The sequence below is a fragment of the Lemur catta genome, chromosome 8 (assembly GCF_020740605.2).
Source record: "Lemur catta isolate mLemCat1 chromosome 8, mLemCat1.pri, whole genome shotgun sequence".
In the NCBI taxonomy this organism is placed as follows: Eukaryota; Metazoa; Chordata; class Mammalia; order Primates; family Lemuridae; genus Lemur; species Lemur catta.
Genome location: NC_059135.1, coordinates 45820579 through 45838045, shown reverse-complemented (window position 1 = coordinate 45838045; position 17467 = coordinate 45820579). Strand labels below are relative to the sequence as shown.

At 35.9% G+C, this 17467-nt stretch overlaps 1 protein-coding gene and 1 long non-coding RNA gene across 7 annotated transcripts in view; one reads left to right on the top strand and one right to left on the bottom strand.

Moving 5' to 3' along the window:
- Positions 1 to 4276, bottom strand: part of LOC123643668 — a 153124-nt gene extending 148848 nt beyond the window's left edge. The window contains exons 1-2 of the long non-coding RNA XR_006736867.1: positions 4069 to 4276; positions 1664 to 1933 (exon numbers count right to left, since the gene is read on the bottom strand). This is a non-coding gene — a long non-coding RNA (uncharacterized LOC123643668). The remainder of the gene's footprint in view (positions 1 to 1663; positions 1934 to 4068) is intronic.
- A 92-nt stretch (positions 4277 to 4368) lies between these two features.
- The window catches only part of ITPRID2 (ITPR interacting domain containing 2), a 37061-nt gene continuing 23962 nt past the window's right edge, over positions 4369 to 17467 (top strand). For 5 of the 6 annotated variants that reach the window (XM_045559310.1, XM_045559311.1, XM_045559309.1 and 2 more), the window contains exons 1-8: positions 4369 to 4951; positions 5280 to 5325; positions 8712 to 8761; positions 9612 to 9668; positions 11624 to 11663; positions 11749 to 11847; positions 13097 to 13305; positions 14188 to 14885. In XM_045559310.1, the coding sequence (XP_045415266.1) occupies positions 4747 to 4951; positions 5280 to 5325; positions 8712 to 8761; positions 9612 to 9668; positions 11624 to 11663; positions 11749 to 11847; positions 13097 to 13305; positions 14188 to 14885 (1404 nt within the window). In that variant the 5' untranslated portion in view covers positions 4369 to 4746. The remainder of the gene's footprint in view (positions 4952 to 5279; positions 5326 to 8711; positions 8762 to 9611; positions 9669 to 11623; positions 11664 to 11748; positions 11848 to 13096; positions 13306 to 14187; positions 14886 to 17467) is intronic. The other variant, XM_045559308.1, reaches the window with a different exon arrangement.

The window sequence follows — 17467 nt, the reverse complement described above, 5'->3', positions numbered from 1 at the left end:
CCTTCTTACCTGTTGCTCAGAAACACCAGAGAATTGAGCTACTGAAAAGAAAACAAACTGGCCACAAGGTTTCACTGCAGAGAGGGTACATTTAGCATTATGTGGCAAACTGAAGAAACTGTGATCTGAGAATAAGGAATAAAACTGACAAGCCTTTAATGTTGAAAGTTAAGAAAGTATTAATACATCAACTGATAACTTAGTTTGTGTAAGTAATTTGCAAGGCAAAGTTCTAGTGGTATTAGTAGCTGCTTCTTTTTCTGGTATATACTTGGGGAAATTATAGAAATCAAAATAACATATTGTTATACTATAGTAATGCTTCCTTATGAGGAAAAGCAACTAATCAACTAATCCTTGAATTTTTGCTAATGTGGAAACTCTAAGAATAAACAACAGGTTGAAATTATAAACCTCAAACATGTAATTTTATCACTTTAAAATATTATACATACTATAAGCAGAAATACTAAAACCAGAAATACTTTAATGATTAACAATTGCTTACAGGAATATATCAAAGAACCAATCTAAGTCAGACTAACCACCTTTCCTCATAGTTCAATGATGTCATTTGTAAATAAATTTCTGACAAATTTTTGAAGAGTTTACTCTCATTTATTAATATATTAATATTTTCCTTTAATTCTCTTCTATTCTATTGCAAATTATTCTACAAGTATCCCTGGAAATATTAATAGATATATGGAGGAGCCCAAAAAATTTCCTGTTAAAATGAATTTTAGAACTACTGGATAAAAAATTTAAAATTTTTTATTTTTTAAAAATAAATTTTGAGGACTTCTCAAGTTTTTAGCATGCATTATGACTGCATTGGGGGTGGAAGAAGAGAAGGGGCTATAGTAGGTACTGTTTTCCATACATATTTCATATAGAATTCTTTTCTCTAGGCAACTCTATTGAAATATAAAATGCTATTCTGTTTATTTAACCTGAAATTTTACTTACCTTAAACCTCCCAACTCCCTTTTGTCTTCATAACTTAAGTAGTTAAACCAAGAATAATATTTCACTTGTGATTTAAGCTTTTCCATTTCAAACTGCCCGATTTAACCAGGGTATATTTTTGTTCTAGCCAGAACCAATTTTAAAATACAGCTGCATAAGTGTGAAGATTGATACCATTTACTAATATTAGCATAATCCCCCCACAATGAAATAGATTTTTGCCTTCTGCAATATAATTCTAATAAGCTATACTGAGCACCTACATTATTTCATGTCATCCTCACATTAACTTAGGAAGATAGTTATTACAATTGCTATTTCAAAGATGAGAAAAGTCGTGGCCCAGAGATACTAACTATCTTACCCCTATGCCATACAGCTAGGAAAAGATTCAGTCTAACACCAGAAACTGTACTGTTTCCACTACATCATGCTGGATGGAATTATCCAGATTTAATATAAATTTGTTTCTTCTTTCATCTTGTAAGCATCAGTGACTCAGACAATATTCTTTTTGTAGAGCTACAGTCCCCAACCTTTTTGGCACCAGGGACTGGTTTCATGGAATACAATTTTTCCATAGACTAGGGGTGGGAGGGTTCAGGATGATTCAAGGGCATTACATTTACTGTGCACTTTATTATTATTATTATTATTACATTGTAATATATAACGAAATAATTATACAACTCACCATGATGCAGAATAAGTGGGAGTCCTGAGCTTGTTTTCCTGCAACTAATGCTGCCGCTGATCTAACAGGAGGCAGAGCTCAGACAGTGATGCGAGCAATGGGGAGCAGCTGTAAATACAGTTGAAGCTTCAGCTTCCCTGGCTTGTTTGACTCTCACCTCCTGCTGTGCAGCCCTGTTCCATGGACCCTTGTCTGCAGCCTGGGGTTGGGAACTGCAGTTGTAGAGCTTTGCAGTATAGATTTGCAGTTGGTCTACAATACAGTACTTTTCTGGAAGAAAAAAAATCCTTGAAGAAAAAAATGTGTAGACTCTCCTCATGTATAGCATTCATTATTGGATAAATATTATAAAATACTTGGGCATTTAAAAAAAATCTCAAAGTGGGGAATATGATGAAATTCCTTACTTTTCAAGGCAACAATATGCTATTTCAAGAATTTCCTTCTCTATTATTTCTGTTTCCTCAACATTTTGCATTAAAAATTGCCATGAAGCAGAAGACACACCTTTGTGCTATTGGAGATCCAATAATTGCTGTACTCTATTCTAATGTAACCTGGCAATTTTTTTCCTTTCTTTATTATTTGAGTCTGGTAGTTTGATTTTAAAATATAAACTATGGCTCGTTCTTGGCTTTCTCTAGAGTTCTTTGTTGCTGTTGTCTAAAAATGTATTTAAACAACTGCAAAACTAAATAAAATATAAGCATTACAGAAATAACATGAAGCAAATATTTTATCAGTTTAGGTTTTTATTCTGAAGAACATAAAAAATAGAAAATTTACATGAAGTGGACTCATTTTTCCTTTTGGGTTCAGCACTGTACTTAAAACTGTAAGGGGTACAGGAAGAATACTGAGTAATGTTCTTGGATCTCTCACAGTTTACAGTCTGGCTGGTAAGCCAAACATACCCTCTGGGGACAGTCATATTATTTACTGCACAATTCAGTCCTGAAATAAATGATATAGACATTCTGTTGTATATCAGGGAACTGTGGGAGGGATGTGATCAGGAGTGGTGAAACAAAGGAGTCAAAAAGTTCTGGGTCAGGTGGATTTTGAAAGTCATGAAGGTATTGGACAGAAACAACAGGAATGAATTCAGAGGCAAGGACAGAGAGTCAGCCACAGCACGTGGAGCAGCAGAGGGACAGCATGGGGTTCACAAAGGCCCTGGATAAAACTGTGAAGACAGCATATTTTGTGGCATTTGACCAGCCCTTTCAATGCCTTTTCTCTACATACTTTACTCTCTTTCTCACATTCTGCACAGGCAGCGAGCTTCTGACCTATTTTGGAAGGCCATTAATCTGTTAGCTGTATCTTACTATAGGACTCTTGAAGCCTGAGAGGTCTTATAGGTTCAAAGAAAAGTTCTCTAATAGTAAAACTTCAAGCCATAGAGATATTAGTATCACTGTTCTAGCTCCACTTACAATTTCTTAGTAACTATTTAAGGCACTGAAGAATATTATAATGGTTTTAAAAAGCTGGTCTTGATTTTGGATTTCATCTTGGGGATATTAGTAAATCATTAGAAGTTGTTTATTTTAGTAAGAAATAAGAGAGAGGGGCATTCTGGGAATTGTAAATGGGAAGCAAAGTGCTAGAAAGGAGATAGGAAAGAATGAAGGCAGGAAAATCAGTGTGCTATTTTAGTAGTCTGTGACTTATGTGTAAACGCCTGGACAAAAACTAGGCACTATTTCATCCCCAGAGCATTCCACGCTCTAAATTCTCTAAAAATCACAGTTTCCTTTAGCTATCAATGACATTTAGTCACTTTGTAACTTGAATGTTTCCATTAGGAATTTTACCATGCTCTTGATTTTAATTTCAAATGAAATAAAATAACTTCTTCCTTAAAATATTATGTTCATGCAAAAATATTCTTTTCAATCAAGTTAAGATCAAGAAGTGTTGTAACTTGTTCTTCAGAGTATAGCCAAGTACAATAAAATATTGGAAGCCTTCCTTTCATGTGTAGGTAGTTTAGATGCAACATTTAGGGGAACTTTGTTGACTGATGTCACACTGTGTCTGATTTGGGATACAATTTGAGTCTTTTTGCTAATGAGATTTTAAAAATAACAAAAGGGAATGCTGAAGCTCATTTTAAAAATAGTTCTGAACCCTGACATCATTTCTTTCTTGTAGTATCTTGTCTCACCCAAATCCAAGCAATTATTTCTGCACCGTCCCATTCTTTGCTCCATTTTTCTACACCTATGTCCAACTTCAAAGTGAAAATTCCAGATTATTCTTTCACAATTCATTTTCATACAGAACACCACCACGATACATAACTTTCTTAAGTATGAAAGTAGCACTCCGCGAAGCTTGGTCTTTTCCAGGTTTGACATTTTGGCAACACCAGTCATGCGCCTCTCAGTCATCCTTACCCCAATTCCTCGGACACTAAATATCCTACGTTCAGGCGACTCTTCGGAGAATACGTTTCAGGGAGCCCAATCACACACTTCTTTTCAGGCGGGGGCGTTTTGTGAGACTAGGCCTCCCAACTTTATTTCTCTTTCTGGACGAAGGAGGGAGGAGTTGAGAGAAAAATTATTAACAAACAAACAAACAAATCTCGCCCTCCCAGCCGGCAGCAGCGGGGGGCGGGCCCGCTCGGCTCCGCGCCCGCCGCGCCCCGCCCCGCGCGCCCCCGGCCGGAAGGGGGCGTGGGCGCCGCCGAGGGAAGGGCGCGCAGACGCGCAGCGGCGGGCCAGGCCCCGGGCGCGTCGGGCGGAGGCGGGGGCGGGGGCCGAGCCGGCGCTCGGCTCCCAGCTCCCAGCTCCCAGCCGCGCTCCCTCGGGCCACTCGCGCTCCCGCGCCGCGCCCGGCCGGCTTCATGTGAAGCGCCGGCCCTCCGCCCCCTCCCTCCCCTTCCTTCCCTCCCTCCCTCCCTGTCCCCTCCTCCTCCTCCTCCTCCTCCTTCTTCTCCTCCTCCTCCGGCGCCCGTTTCAGCTCCCCGGGGCCCCCTGCCCGGCCGGGCGCTGACAGCAAGGGCGGGGGTCCCCGCCGCCGCCGTGTCTCGCGCAGGCTCCGGCTGGGGCAGCGGAGCCCCCGGTGCTGCCATGGACCGGCCCCCGTCGGCGGAGGCGGAGGAGGAACTGGAGTGGCAAGTGGCGAGTCGCAGGAGGAAGGCCTGGGCGAAGTGCCGCAGCTCCTGGCAAGCGTCGGAGACGGAGGATCTGTCCACAGAAGCGACGACGCAGGACGAGGACGAGGACGACGACGAGGACCTCCCCGGCGCGAAGCTGCCGGCGGCCGCGGGGAGAGGTCGGTGCGCCCCGCGGGCTGGCGGGCCGGTTGAAGTCTCGTGCGCCCGGGGGCTGCTGCGAGTTCTGAGAGCGCCTCGGGTCTCGATAGGCCGGGGGAGAGGGGACACTTCCGACCTTTAAACGCGCGCGCTTGGCGAGAGGTCTCCAGCGTCAGCAGAGACAGCTGGGTGCCATCTGATTCCCCTTCAGACGGACACTGAGACAAGTTGCTTAGGCTGCATTTTGCCCCCAGTAGACTTTCACACTTGGGATTGTCCAGGGTGACCCTGCCCTCGCAGTCCCTCTGGGTTCGGTAACGAGCTGTCTCCTGGCTTTTCCCCCCGCAGGAAACGTGCCCAACGAGAAGATCGCCATATGGCTCAAGGACTGCCGGTGAGTCCTCCGCGTCCTGGAGGGAGATCCGTGTAGATGGGACGCCGAGCAGAGTGACTCGGCCGTGTCCCCTCGGTCCCGTGGCCGTCGTAAGCTATAAACCGGAAAGTGAGCAGGCGGATAGCTTCCTTCTTTTAGCGATTAGAAATGGAAGTACTGTGACCACTGATTATTTAGTGACCGTGTTGACTTCACACTTGTTAGGACTTCGGTTGGCCTTGCGTGATGTTAGCATCGGAGATCAGAAACCTAAAACAGATGATTATGCCATATTAAGTTTGTTCTGTTTTTATTTGAAAAGATTCTCATATTTCACAGGATATTTTATTTTGCTTTTGTTTGGCATCTGTACAACTGGCATCGAATCATTTTCCTTTCAGATGTGTTTTGAGCAAATTTAATTTACTTAACTACACTAAATGGGCTTTAATTTTATTTCTGTTCATTAATTTTGTTTAGGGAGCTGTTAAAACTAGCTAACTTTGTACTTGTCGTTTACTTCTTGGACATGGATTTGTCAGATGGCACTAGGATTCACAGAAGGGAAATAGAGCTTTGAGAGCACTCAGACTGCTTAAGTCTAATTACATGCTTTGGCAACTGGTACAAAAATGTTTGATAAGATACAGAGGAGATGAATCATATTGCAAGTAAATCTGACTGCAGTAAAATATGCTTGTTTCATATTTTGATTATTTTCTTCCAATTTATTTGCTACTTGTAAAATCTTATATGAAGAATGTAGATTTTTATCTTTTGTTGGTGTTTGCGTCTGAGCATATTTTTGTCTTGTCAGTTTAGGCGTTTCTTAATATTTTGTTCAACTACTAGAGTTAATGAAGTTTTTTTGAATTTTTTTTCTTTTTTTTTTTTTTTGAAAGTGATTCTCATATATGCCAGTTTGTTTTTCTCCCTTAAAGTCAGATGAAATATTGGCTGTGTTAATGCTCGATTTTGATGAATTGACTGGAGCCTTACTGAATACGCTTTACTACAGAACTCCTTACCGTTATGAAATACATGGAATTTCCCTTTAAAGAAGCACAAATATACTGCTTGAAGTCCTTGGACACCAGATTAACAATCTAGCTCTAATTCAACCCCCTGATTTTCAAATTAGGAGAATATAGTCTTAGGTGGTTCCACTCAGAACATGGATCAAGAAATCGTATTAGTGTGCCATGGGTTCATTTAATTGTAAAACATGGATAGTGTAAAATTTAAAAGATTGAGATTTTTAAATAGATATCTTCAGGGCCCTTTAGGAGAGATCTTGTGAAACCAGTATCTTTCAAGTTTTCCCTTAGAAATGTGTCTGGAGAGGATGTTTTGTTACTTTTACTCAGGTCTTTTAAAACCTTCCATCTTACTCTTGATTTAAATACAGTCCTAAGTACAGTATTGGCTTATTCCTGGTTTCTTAAAACAGGTTTAGCATTCAAAATAAATTTATAGTGTTTTATTGTTTAAATTGAAGTATATATTCAAAAGAATTTAAAAAATTAGAAGAATCACTTTATTTTATGATGTATAGGAATTAAGATTGTGTAAGAGATCATATAAAATGGACAGTAAAAAGTGCATCTTTTAAGATAAATGTAATAGGCAAATGTTGACATTCACCAGGACACAATCATCCTTAAAAATTCCAGAAGTTTTGTTGTTAATACTGGTTCATGTGGGCAGATTCTGTAGTCTTCTGTTCCTTCTCTCATAGGTTTCCTTCTTGTTTCCTACAGTTGCACCTATTCCATACAAAAGCGTCATTCATTTGTACCCGGGAAAGCTAGAACAAGTAGTCTTTTAATGTTGGCTGTAATACTACAGATTCGATTCGACTGCTGGGATATGTTGCAACTGTATTTTTTTTTTTTTAAATAGCCACTTAGGTTCCTTCCCAGAGTTGGGTATCTGTGTATTTTATACATTATGTACAAATGACCTGCAAACACCATTTCCCTCTTGATAAGTTCTCAAATATTCTTTGTTGTTTTTATTGCTGTCCATATCCTGAATAAAAATACCTTGTTTTCTTTCCTTGAAGGGAATCTTTATTTTGATATTCTTTTCTTTCTTTTTTTTTTTAACTAAGTGGAAACAAATTTCTTGAATCAGCATCTAAAAAGGAATAGAGATTTTGATGGAATTTGGAAGGGAGCAACTGTAAGAAAGAGTGAGATTTGTTTTCGAAGGGGAATGTCAATTATATTCTGCTTATTTGCCATTTTCTGTTTGCACACAGACCAGTAGAGATATCTGCAGACAGAATAATACAGTATTTTGATCTAACAAAGAAAGTAGCCATTACGGAAGAAGAATGGCTTTTTAAAGGCATAAATTAGAATTTTATTAAAATATATGGAAAAACATAAAAGGTTTTGTTACCATCTTTATGGTAATTGCTTGTGATTCTTTTACATTTCAAAAGCACTAATTTTCAAAGAACTGCTATTGCTTATGTATTTGCTTGCAGAAAGTTTTAATATTTAATTGGCATTTCAGTAACACTTCTTTGAAACTGATATTTTCGTGATTGATCCCAGGTCTGATGTGAACTTTTAACAAGAATAAATTGTTATTAAAGAAAAGTTTGTATCACAAAATAGAATTTTCAAAATAAAACTGTTTTTTATTATAACTTAGTTTTGAGAGGATTAAGAGTATTTTTGTATTTGAAAAAATAAATTTCTAAGTCATCTCTTTGAACTATAAGAATGTGAAAAATTTTAGTAGTGGCTAATTCTTAATGTTGATTCTCAAGCCAACTTTCTAGTAATTTTCAAAGTTAAATGAAGAATATATATTTTTCAGTTTAAAATCAGAAAGTGAATCTCAAGCTTCTCCATTTGTATAGAAAGACAAGGGATGCAGTTGGTGGTGCTCTGAAATGCTAGTGATTAATAGATGAGGTTTAAGGAAACTGTTCAGCTTTATTGCTAACTAGACTGAACTTTTTAATTTTAAGGTTAAATTACCTACTACTGAAGATTTGTTTTCTTCTATAGTAATTCTGTTTTCTGTTTCTATGGAAGGCATTGAGAGGAGCAGACATTTTCTCAATGCCTACTGTCATTCTCTTTTTTTTGCAAAGAAAATGCCAGTTCATATCATTTGTAATTGCCATTTGTGCTCTTAAGTGCTCTTAATTGCTGGCAGATGAAACGTGTGATTAAATCATTCCTAGTGAACTGACTTGACAATAGGTATTTGCTTAGTTAGTAGAATATTTCTTATGTAATCCAGTTGCATTCCTTGTGTTTTGGGAGGAGAGTTAAACGGTGATTAGAAGCGTGCTTAAGCTGTAACCTTTTAAGTAAGACTGTATAGTGACTGCTCTCCAGACAGCTTTTCACAAGACTAAGGCTTACATGTTTATGTGGTTTCAGTACACCTTTGGGAGCCTCACTGGATGAGCAAAGCAGTAGTACACTCAAGGGTAAGAGAAAGTTGCCTTTCTAAATCTGTTCTTTATGAGGGTCTTATTTCATTTGTCCTCTGCGTAAAAGTATATATGTGAATTACAAAAAGTGATGTTTGTGTTTATAAAATACGTTCTGAGCTAGAAGCCAAAAGGAAGAAACCTTGTTTTAAACCATAAAACAATGGTGCATTTAAGCAAATTGCCAAACCTTTTCACAATGTGAAACTTGTATTTTTATTGTCCAGTTAGACATTATAAAAAATTAAATATAGAAATATGATATGTAAATATAAGGAAAATATATATTGAGTGAACTAAAGTTGAGTCAACTTTAGTGCAGCATTTCTTTGCTTATGGTAACTGAAATTACCACACCTGAAATTTTACCACCTGTGCAAGACAGAATTCTAAAGTTCAAAGTACAACAAGAATGTGCAGGTAGTGGTAAGGCATATAAAAAACATTTACAGTGTCAGGAAAATCTAGCTTTTGTTCTCCTGACTTAATATGAGGTAGGTAAGAAGAACGATTGCTTCAGGGTCTGGTTTTCCATGAAACTTTTGGGTAAGATATGTTATTTAATTGAACATCTTCAAAGATATGATAAGTATAAAATAGGTTGGAGATCAGCTTCTGAGAATTTTACGTGGCTGCAAATGTGTCTTTACAAAATAAAAATTTATACTTCTTGAAATTATATAATCAGAATAATTTCTAAGGATATTCAGGTCCAAAACTTTTTACTGTATATTATAAAATATTTTGCTTGATCAATTTATTTTAACTAAAACAATCATCATATACAGGGGTAGGGAAGAACAGAACACCAAGATGAATTTTCTAAATTTTCAAATGTTTCTTTCAGGTGTGCTTGTGAGAAATGGAGGAAGTTTTGAAGATGATTTGTCATTGGGAGCTGAAGGTATGTTTGTTTGGAAGAACTGTATTTTTGTATAGTTTTCAAGTAATAAATTAAAAAGTCAAGTGCTTTCAGTTTATGATCCTCAGAGCAAAATTTAAAGGTCTTAAAAATGACTGAGACACATTTCACCGCACCTTTTTTTTATATGTTAATAACCTAACCACAGCCTATAGGATACATGTAGGGATGGCTCTGAAAAACCATTGTGAAATGTCCATCTGTCTTCCTTGGACTTAAGTGCTTAAAGGAACTGTTTGCAACGAACCGTGGTGATATAACCTGTGAAATAACTGAGGGAAGAATTGTCCTAAAGAAGGAAGGAAGCTTAAATATTTATACATGAGAAAACGAAATTGAAGCTTATTTTTAGTGTGAAGTAGACTTATGTCATACTTACAGCTGTAGCTTGTCTTTCTACATTGCATTTAAGTATCTCCTTTTCCCTTCCTCTTTTTTCTGATTTTTGGAAGATTATAGGACAAAGTCAAAATAGCAGAGTTGGTAGAATTTAATTAGAAATCATTGTGCTGGTGTCTATTCCAGACTGCATTAGCATTTTAAAAGTGTTGTGCTATTTTTAAGTTTTCACAGGTTATATAATGTTTTCTAGTGGATTCGTAATAAAGCTTTCCACTATGTAAAAATAAGAATTTTTAATTGTTTTAGTGGTATTTTAAAAGCTGTTTTATAGCTCATTGATTGTGCTTTTATTTCATCAGTTTGAATAGGCTATTGGTGGCTGTATAACTAGGTTATTAACGTGTACTTCTTAAAAAAAAAGAATTAAGAATTTTATTAAATCTTTAAAACTTGTAAGTTAATGAATAATGAATTTATCCACTGAGTTTAATATCCTTGATCTTTTGCTGTTTTAAATCCATCTGTAAGATAGATTACTTATTTAGAATCTTCTAACACTAGAAACTCTAGAATATGTGAATATATTAGTTTTTATTATTTCTGTCAATGTATTTTGAAGGAATAAACTCTGGAAAGAGCTTAAGCTTACTGCTTCCCAATCAGTACAATTGAACATGTTGTCAATCCCTTATTAAAATGCACATCAGTATTACTATAAATAGCACTTTTGATATCTGCTTTGGTAGTTTTATAATATTGAATAATTTTATTGGAAACCAGAACCTAAAAAGGAGTCTCATAAAAGAGTGAAGGTATTATGTTGTTTTACTGAAAATTATTTCAAGGCAATCTTCATTCATTAAGTAAATATTTACTGAGTGCTATGTGTTAGGCATCCTTGTGGTGGATATACTAAGCAACAAAATTGTCATGACTTTGCAGTTTAGAAATGATAAAAAAATAAAGTGCTGAAATAGATGTCTGTAATTAATTCAGTTATCTACATTTGTCTCTAAAGGTTAAATGCAGTAAATTTAACTCACTCTAAACATTAACAACACTTATCTGTTTAGAACTTGTTAATCTAGTGTAAAGTTGAAAGGCAATTTTTAAAAGAAAATTTATATAGTAAAATGAGTAGAAGTTTTCAAGTTATATGCATGAAAAATCAGTTGTAAGCTTAACAAATCCATATTAGAAATGGATGTATACTATTGCCACACTTTTGCTCTTAAAGTATTCTTCGTAAACAGTTTTTAAATTTAAAACATATATGCTACATTATCTTTCTCATTACTTATTTTTAACCTGTTAAAGAAATTTAATTGGTTATCTATAGGTCTTTGTACTTTAAGCTCTCAAGTAGAAGTAAGTTTACCTTGCTAAAAAGCAGAATCACCCTTCAAAACCTACTGGGACTGTTCTTATCTATCTGTATATTACTTAATGGTGCAGATTTAACGAGCCAAGACAAGAGTTTGACATATTAGGTATTTAACTGTAATACTCTAGTAATTTGCTTTGTTGGTAATTTTATCATAGTAGTTACAGTTCTACTAACAATTGTGCTCTACATTTATTGTTTTTACCTGTAGCCAACCACCTCCATGAAAGTGATGCTCAAATTGAAAACTGGTATGTAGCTGTTCTGTTGTATTCCTTTTTAAAAATGAAGAACTTAATCAAAATGAAGCTTTTAATAATCTGATTGTGTTTATAGCAGTAATATCTTGGCCAAAGAGAGAAGACTACAGTTTCATCAGAAAGGGAGAAGTATGAATTCCACTGGATCTGGGAAGAGTAGTGGGACAGTCTCAAGGTAACTTATTCTGAAATTATGGTGGAATTACATTGTGTTAGAGATGACCTATTCTTAACCATTTTTTTCAGTCTTAGATTTGATATTGATAATATGAAATCAAAATGAACCCAAAGTGTTTCCTGGACCAGAACAACTGATAGGAGCTGCTGCTTTTTTTCTTGTTCTTTTTAAATTGAGATTAAATAAAAAGAAGCAGATGGGTTTATAATGCACTGGAATCCATAAATGCATATTTTGAGCCATAACAACCTGAAAGAGGAACTCCAGAGTGGTGGTGTAACTTCTAACTGTAGAGAACCAAAATTCTCCATTCTGTTAGGGACTTGAGTTAATGCTGACATAAAATTCAGAATAAATCTTTCTAAGTTAAAGCTTGATATTTAAGCACAAATTTTATTTCAACATATTAAGCCAAAGATCTTTAAAACATACAGTATATTAAAATAAACCAATATGTGAGTCTGTGGAAGCAGTTTAAACTGTTATCCAAATTATTGCATTGGAATCTGAGCATTTTCTCTGAAGCAAATTGAAATGTCCTTCTGTTCAAGTTTCGTCTCTAATTTTTCTGTTTTCTTCAGTGAGTCTTAGAAAGCTTGGATCATTACTGGTATGAGAGGGAAGAGATAATAAATGTTTAATTCCCAGTAGAATTAGGGCAAATAGTTACCTTTGTGTAACCGATATTCTCCATACCTTACTCCTCCTACTTCCTGGGTGATTAGAGAAAAGTTGAAAGTAAGCTCCTCTCTCATTTTTCTGAAATCAGGTTGTTGCCTTTATTGTCTCTCCTAGGACAGAGGCAGCAGGAAAGCTCAAGTTTCCCAGAGTGTCCCTCAGTACCAGAGTTCTACCAACTTCCTAGTGAATTTTCCCTTTTCATTTCTTCTTTAATCTGTTTATTCCTTCTTCCTCATCTGTCCTCTAATTGTTTTAGCTGCTTTACTGGGAATCCCTTAAAAATGACCAAAAAAATAAGGTGAGGAATCTCTTAGTCTCTAAGTGTTTCTCGGGGTTATCTCCCTTTTCCAACACCAACTTGAGAGAATGGACCCTTTCTAAGGGTTGTATATCCTGTCAGTACACAGTGTATCAAGATGGTGAAATAAATAATGGTTTAAAGAGCAGAAGCTGAGAAAAAGATTTTGTCACAGGAAAGCAAGAATATGTATTCATCTATAATGTGATGTAGACTATAAATTTATTTTACATGTTCATGTTTCTTTTTTCTTCTTTTTTTTTGTAGTGTTTCAGAACTGTTAGAACTTTATGAGGAAGATCCTGAAGAAATTCTTTATAATCTTGGATTTGGACGTGATGAACCAGATATTGCTTCTAAAATTCCTTCCAGATTTTTTAATTCATCATCATTTGCCAGAGGGATAGATATTAAAGTATTTCTGAGTGCTCAAATGCAACGGATGGAAGTAGAAAACCCAAATTATGCCTTAACAAGTAAGGTCTTTAAGTGTCACCATATAATTTTTAAATTATAGCATCCACAGCAAGATGGTCTTATTTTTAAAGCTGTACTGATTTTCAGGAATAGCACTAGAAAGTTAATTGATGGGGTTAATTAATGCAATAGTTATCTTACTTATTCTACATTTTTATTATTTTATTTATAGTGGTTAACTTACTTATTCTTTCCCTCCTCCCCAATTCTTGACTCATTTAAGTGTTACCATAACTTACTTGCAGAACCTTATCCTTATCTACAGATTGCTCTTGTTCAAGATGAAAAGAAGTAGGGGAGTGGCCTTGTTAACCTGAAATGAAATCAGTCAATTTCAGGTGCTTTTCTGTAAATCTAAAATAGCATGACGAATTTGATCATTTTTACTCATATTATTTACTCATATCTTTACTTATTTTTTTTTTTGTTTACCAAAGTTTCCGAAAATAGGACTCCCTACATTGTTCATGGATCAGTTCTAAGAGGTCTATGTATGTCCCTCTAGTTAGGTGTAAAATGTATACTTATGTACATTTTCTTAGGAGAACTTCGGAAGAGCCTTAAGGGAGTCCAGGACCTGAAAACAGAATCATAGCTGTAGATCAATAGCTAGTTCTTTCTATTGTATTCCATGTTACCATCATGTTTTGTGCTTTATTGCTGATTTTTTTAAAATATAAATTCTAGTATTTAGAGTAAAAATCTTCCTTCTTCTTCCCACCCAGTAAATATAGAGGTTTAAGTATTAGATGAGGAAAAAATATGGTTTTAAAATCTTTGTGATCCAACTTTAGTTACTACAATTTTTAACATATATGCTTAGTATATGTATACATTTAAACAAATATATACATATAATTAATATTTCTTTCTTTTGGTAGGCCGTTTTCGTCAAATTGAAGTGCTTACTACTGTGGCCAATGCATTTTCTTCTTTATATTCCCAAGTCTCTGGGACCCCCCTGCAGAGAATTGGAAGTATGTCCTCAGTGACCTCTAACAAGGAGACAGACTCACCTCCACCTTTAACTCGAAGCAACACTGCAAATCGTTTAATGAAAACACTATCAAAACTAAATTTGTGTGTTGATAAAACAGAGAAAGGAGAGGGTAGTAGTCCTTCCCCAACAATTGAAAAAGGAAAGATTCTAAATGTTTCAGTGATTGAAGAAAGTGGCAATAAAAATGATCAAAAGTCTCAAAAAATTGTGAAGAAGAAAGACTCATCTTCTATGTTGGCTACAGTTAAAGAAGAAGTCTCAGGTAGTTCAGCAGCTGTTATGGAGAATGTTGATGCTGATAGACTTTCTGATGAAGCAAATAGTAATTTTAACCAAGAAACTGCAAGTGAACAAAGTAAAGAAACTCAAAGTCAGAGTAAACTGGGTGAGGAATCTGTAATTATAGAATCTGATTTAGGTAATGATTTCAACATTTCCAGCCACAGTGAGCTGGAAAATAGCAGTGAACTGAAAAACGTCCACATGTCCACACCTGAAAAAGAGCCATGTGCGCCGCCAACGATCGCATACATAAAAAACATGACGACGCAGCAGAAGGACTCCTTCGAGATGGAAGAGGTAAGTGAAAAAATAGTACTGAGACTAGTTCCAGATAGTGAACTAGGGGGAAAAAGTAGCAAAAATGTTTATCAAGTGAGAGGTAGCTAATAGGTTTATACTAGAAAAATTCATCCTAATTTTGACTTTCCAGATTTGTGTTTCACAAACCACGCAATGGGTGACAGTACTGTGTGATATCAAAGTAATGGGACAGTTCATCAGGTCCTCCAGATTTTCTGTCATCCACTAGCTGATACTTGAACCTTAACCCCCTTTTCTCTCTCAAGGGTAGGATTTTGATGTTCAAGAAAACCCTGAGAGAGGATATTTAAATTCAAATCAATATTGCATAATAGTTATAAACACTGGCTTTGAAATGATGGGTTCTGCCTCTGCCACTGAATTGCTGTGTGTCTTTGGAGAACTTTTCTTAACATATCTCAGTGGTAAGGTTAAGCGTGAAGAAGGCTTTGAGGATGGGTGTTGGTATGTGACTAGAAAGAGCAAGAAGATGATACACACTTGAAGGGGAGGATAGGGAACCATGAAGGAGATTTGAAAGGCCACTGAGTAGGGTTCTTGCAAGCCCAGAAGACCAATGTTTGGTTACTTTTGGTTACCCAGACATATTCCTGCTAGTTAATATAAATTTTGAAATGGACAAGATAAAGATACTTATTTTGGTGAGGTTCAGCCAAAACTGCTTTTGAATAGTAGGAGCTGATACTTAAGAGTTGAAGCTATATATGATAATTTGAGGCAGGAAACAAGTTTGTCAAGCACCTGCCCTATGGTAAGCCTTGCACTTGGCCTTGAAATACTCTCAGTCTTTGAGGCATGTAGTGGTGGTCTTACTATACATATGAGGAAACTGTATCATATGTGTGCCGGTGAAGAGTTGTGGCTATACATTATATAATATGTAATTTTTGTTTTTTAAATTTATTATGCAAGATTAGTTTTAGTAGTAGTTCATATGTCATTAATTTAGGGAACTGGAAAACAAGATAGTTGATTCTGCCCATAAATGTCCTCTTAGGTGAGTGTGTCTCTTTTACATTAGCAAAGATTTTTTATTTATTGTAAAATTTCAATTGCTGAAATGGCTATTTACCTTTTTTGTGGTCTTTTAGTACTTTAATTACTAAAAATGAAATAAAAAGGGTACAGGAGCAGCCCTTTGGAATATTTTAGATATTCTTGTGAGCTTCTTTTTCTTTTTTTTCTTTATATATTTTTATATTTCTCCTATTTCCTTAATTGTTGGTATAATTTAATTCTCATCATAGCATGAAAGTACTATATGACGACTACATTGAAACTTCTCTTTGTTCTATTTCACTCTTTGATTTCTTTTCTTTTGGACTTTGTTTTGGTCTAAACTTGTCTCAGCACTCAGAATTAAGGTGTAAGTTCTTGCCTTCCATTAGGGCCACTCTTAAGACAATTAGATATGAAAGTCGGTTTCCTTGTTTTAATACAATAGCAGAGTATTAAAATCTAACCAAATTATGTTAGGTAATTGCAAATCAGATATTGTTGACGCAGATTAAACAACGCTATTATATGTGTATTTTCAAAGAAGTCAAAGAAGTTCCTTTTTGATTTCTAGAATTCTGAATTCTAAGCTATAGGTTTTTGTGGTGTGTATGTTTTAACTTTAATTTCTAAGATACCATACACAGAAGGTCTTTTAAACATTAATAAAATGCTAGATAAACTTTGGTGGCAAGTTAACTTTAATGATGATAGGCTATGTATATTTTTTTTGCCCCCTCTGCTGGCAAAAACAGTTAATGAAGAAAGTAGGTAAGTTGACGTGAACATTTAAAGTGCAAGATTACATGCGTCAGTGGTTGAAGAATAATGGAAGATTTTTGTTTTCAGAGAAAGAATATATGGCCAACCATAGCTACATTGTAAATATGAGGCATTTTAAGAGTAATGCATCCTTATTCTTCAGATATATTTAAAACATAGATAAAAACCTCCTAGGATTGTGTTTTTATCCCTTTGGGAATTTTAAAGAAAGCTTGTAGAACAATGGATAAAGAAGGGAAATAATGTGTGTGTTTCTTTAATTTCCTCTTCTCCCAAGCATTTGAATCATATTGACAAATGAAGAGAACAATCTTATTGAAGCAAACTTTTAGATCCCATTCAAAGTAGTTTACTGTTTTTCTTTTGGACCCCTTTCAGTTGAGGTTTGATTCCTCTTGGGAACTTTCTTCCTGTGAAAACAGTGAGTAACTATAAGTTAGAGCTCTTTTTCTCTCAGTGAACCAGTTCTCAAACAGATTATCTGAACACCAGATGGTTTGGGAAGCTAGGTAGGAGAAAGCATTGCAGATGTGGCTGTGTGCATGAAGCTGCCTAATCCGTCTGAGACAGGAGGTAAGATCTGACAGTCATCAGAAGCAAAAAGAGGAAATACTTAAATGTAAAGAGAGCTAAATAAATGACAAGACTGATCCTGATCTGGGCCTAGAGAATGAAAGTGGCCATTTCTTATGTCAAAAAAGGAAAAACAAACAAAAAGCCCACAGATTATTTTCAATTAAAAGTCAACTTGCCTTATAAAAAATATTTTGTAGGCTATT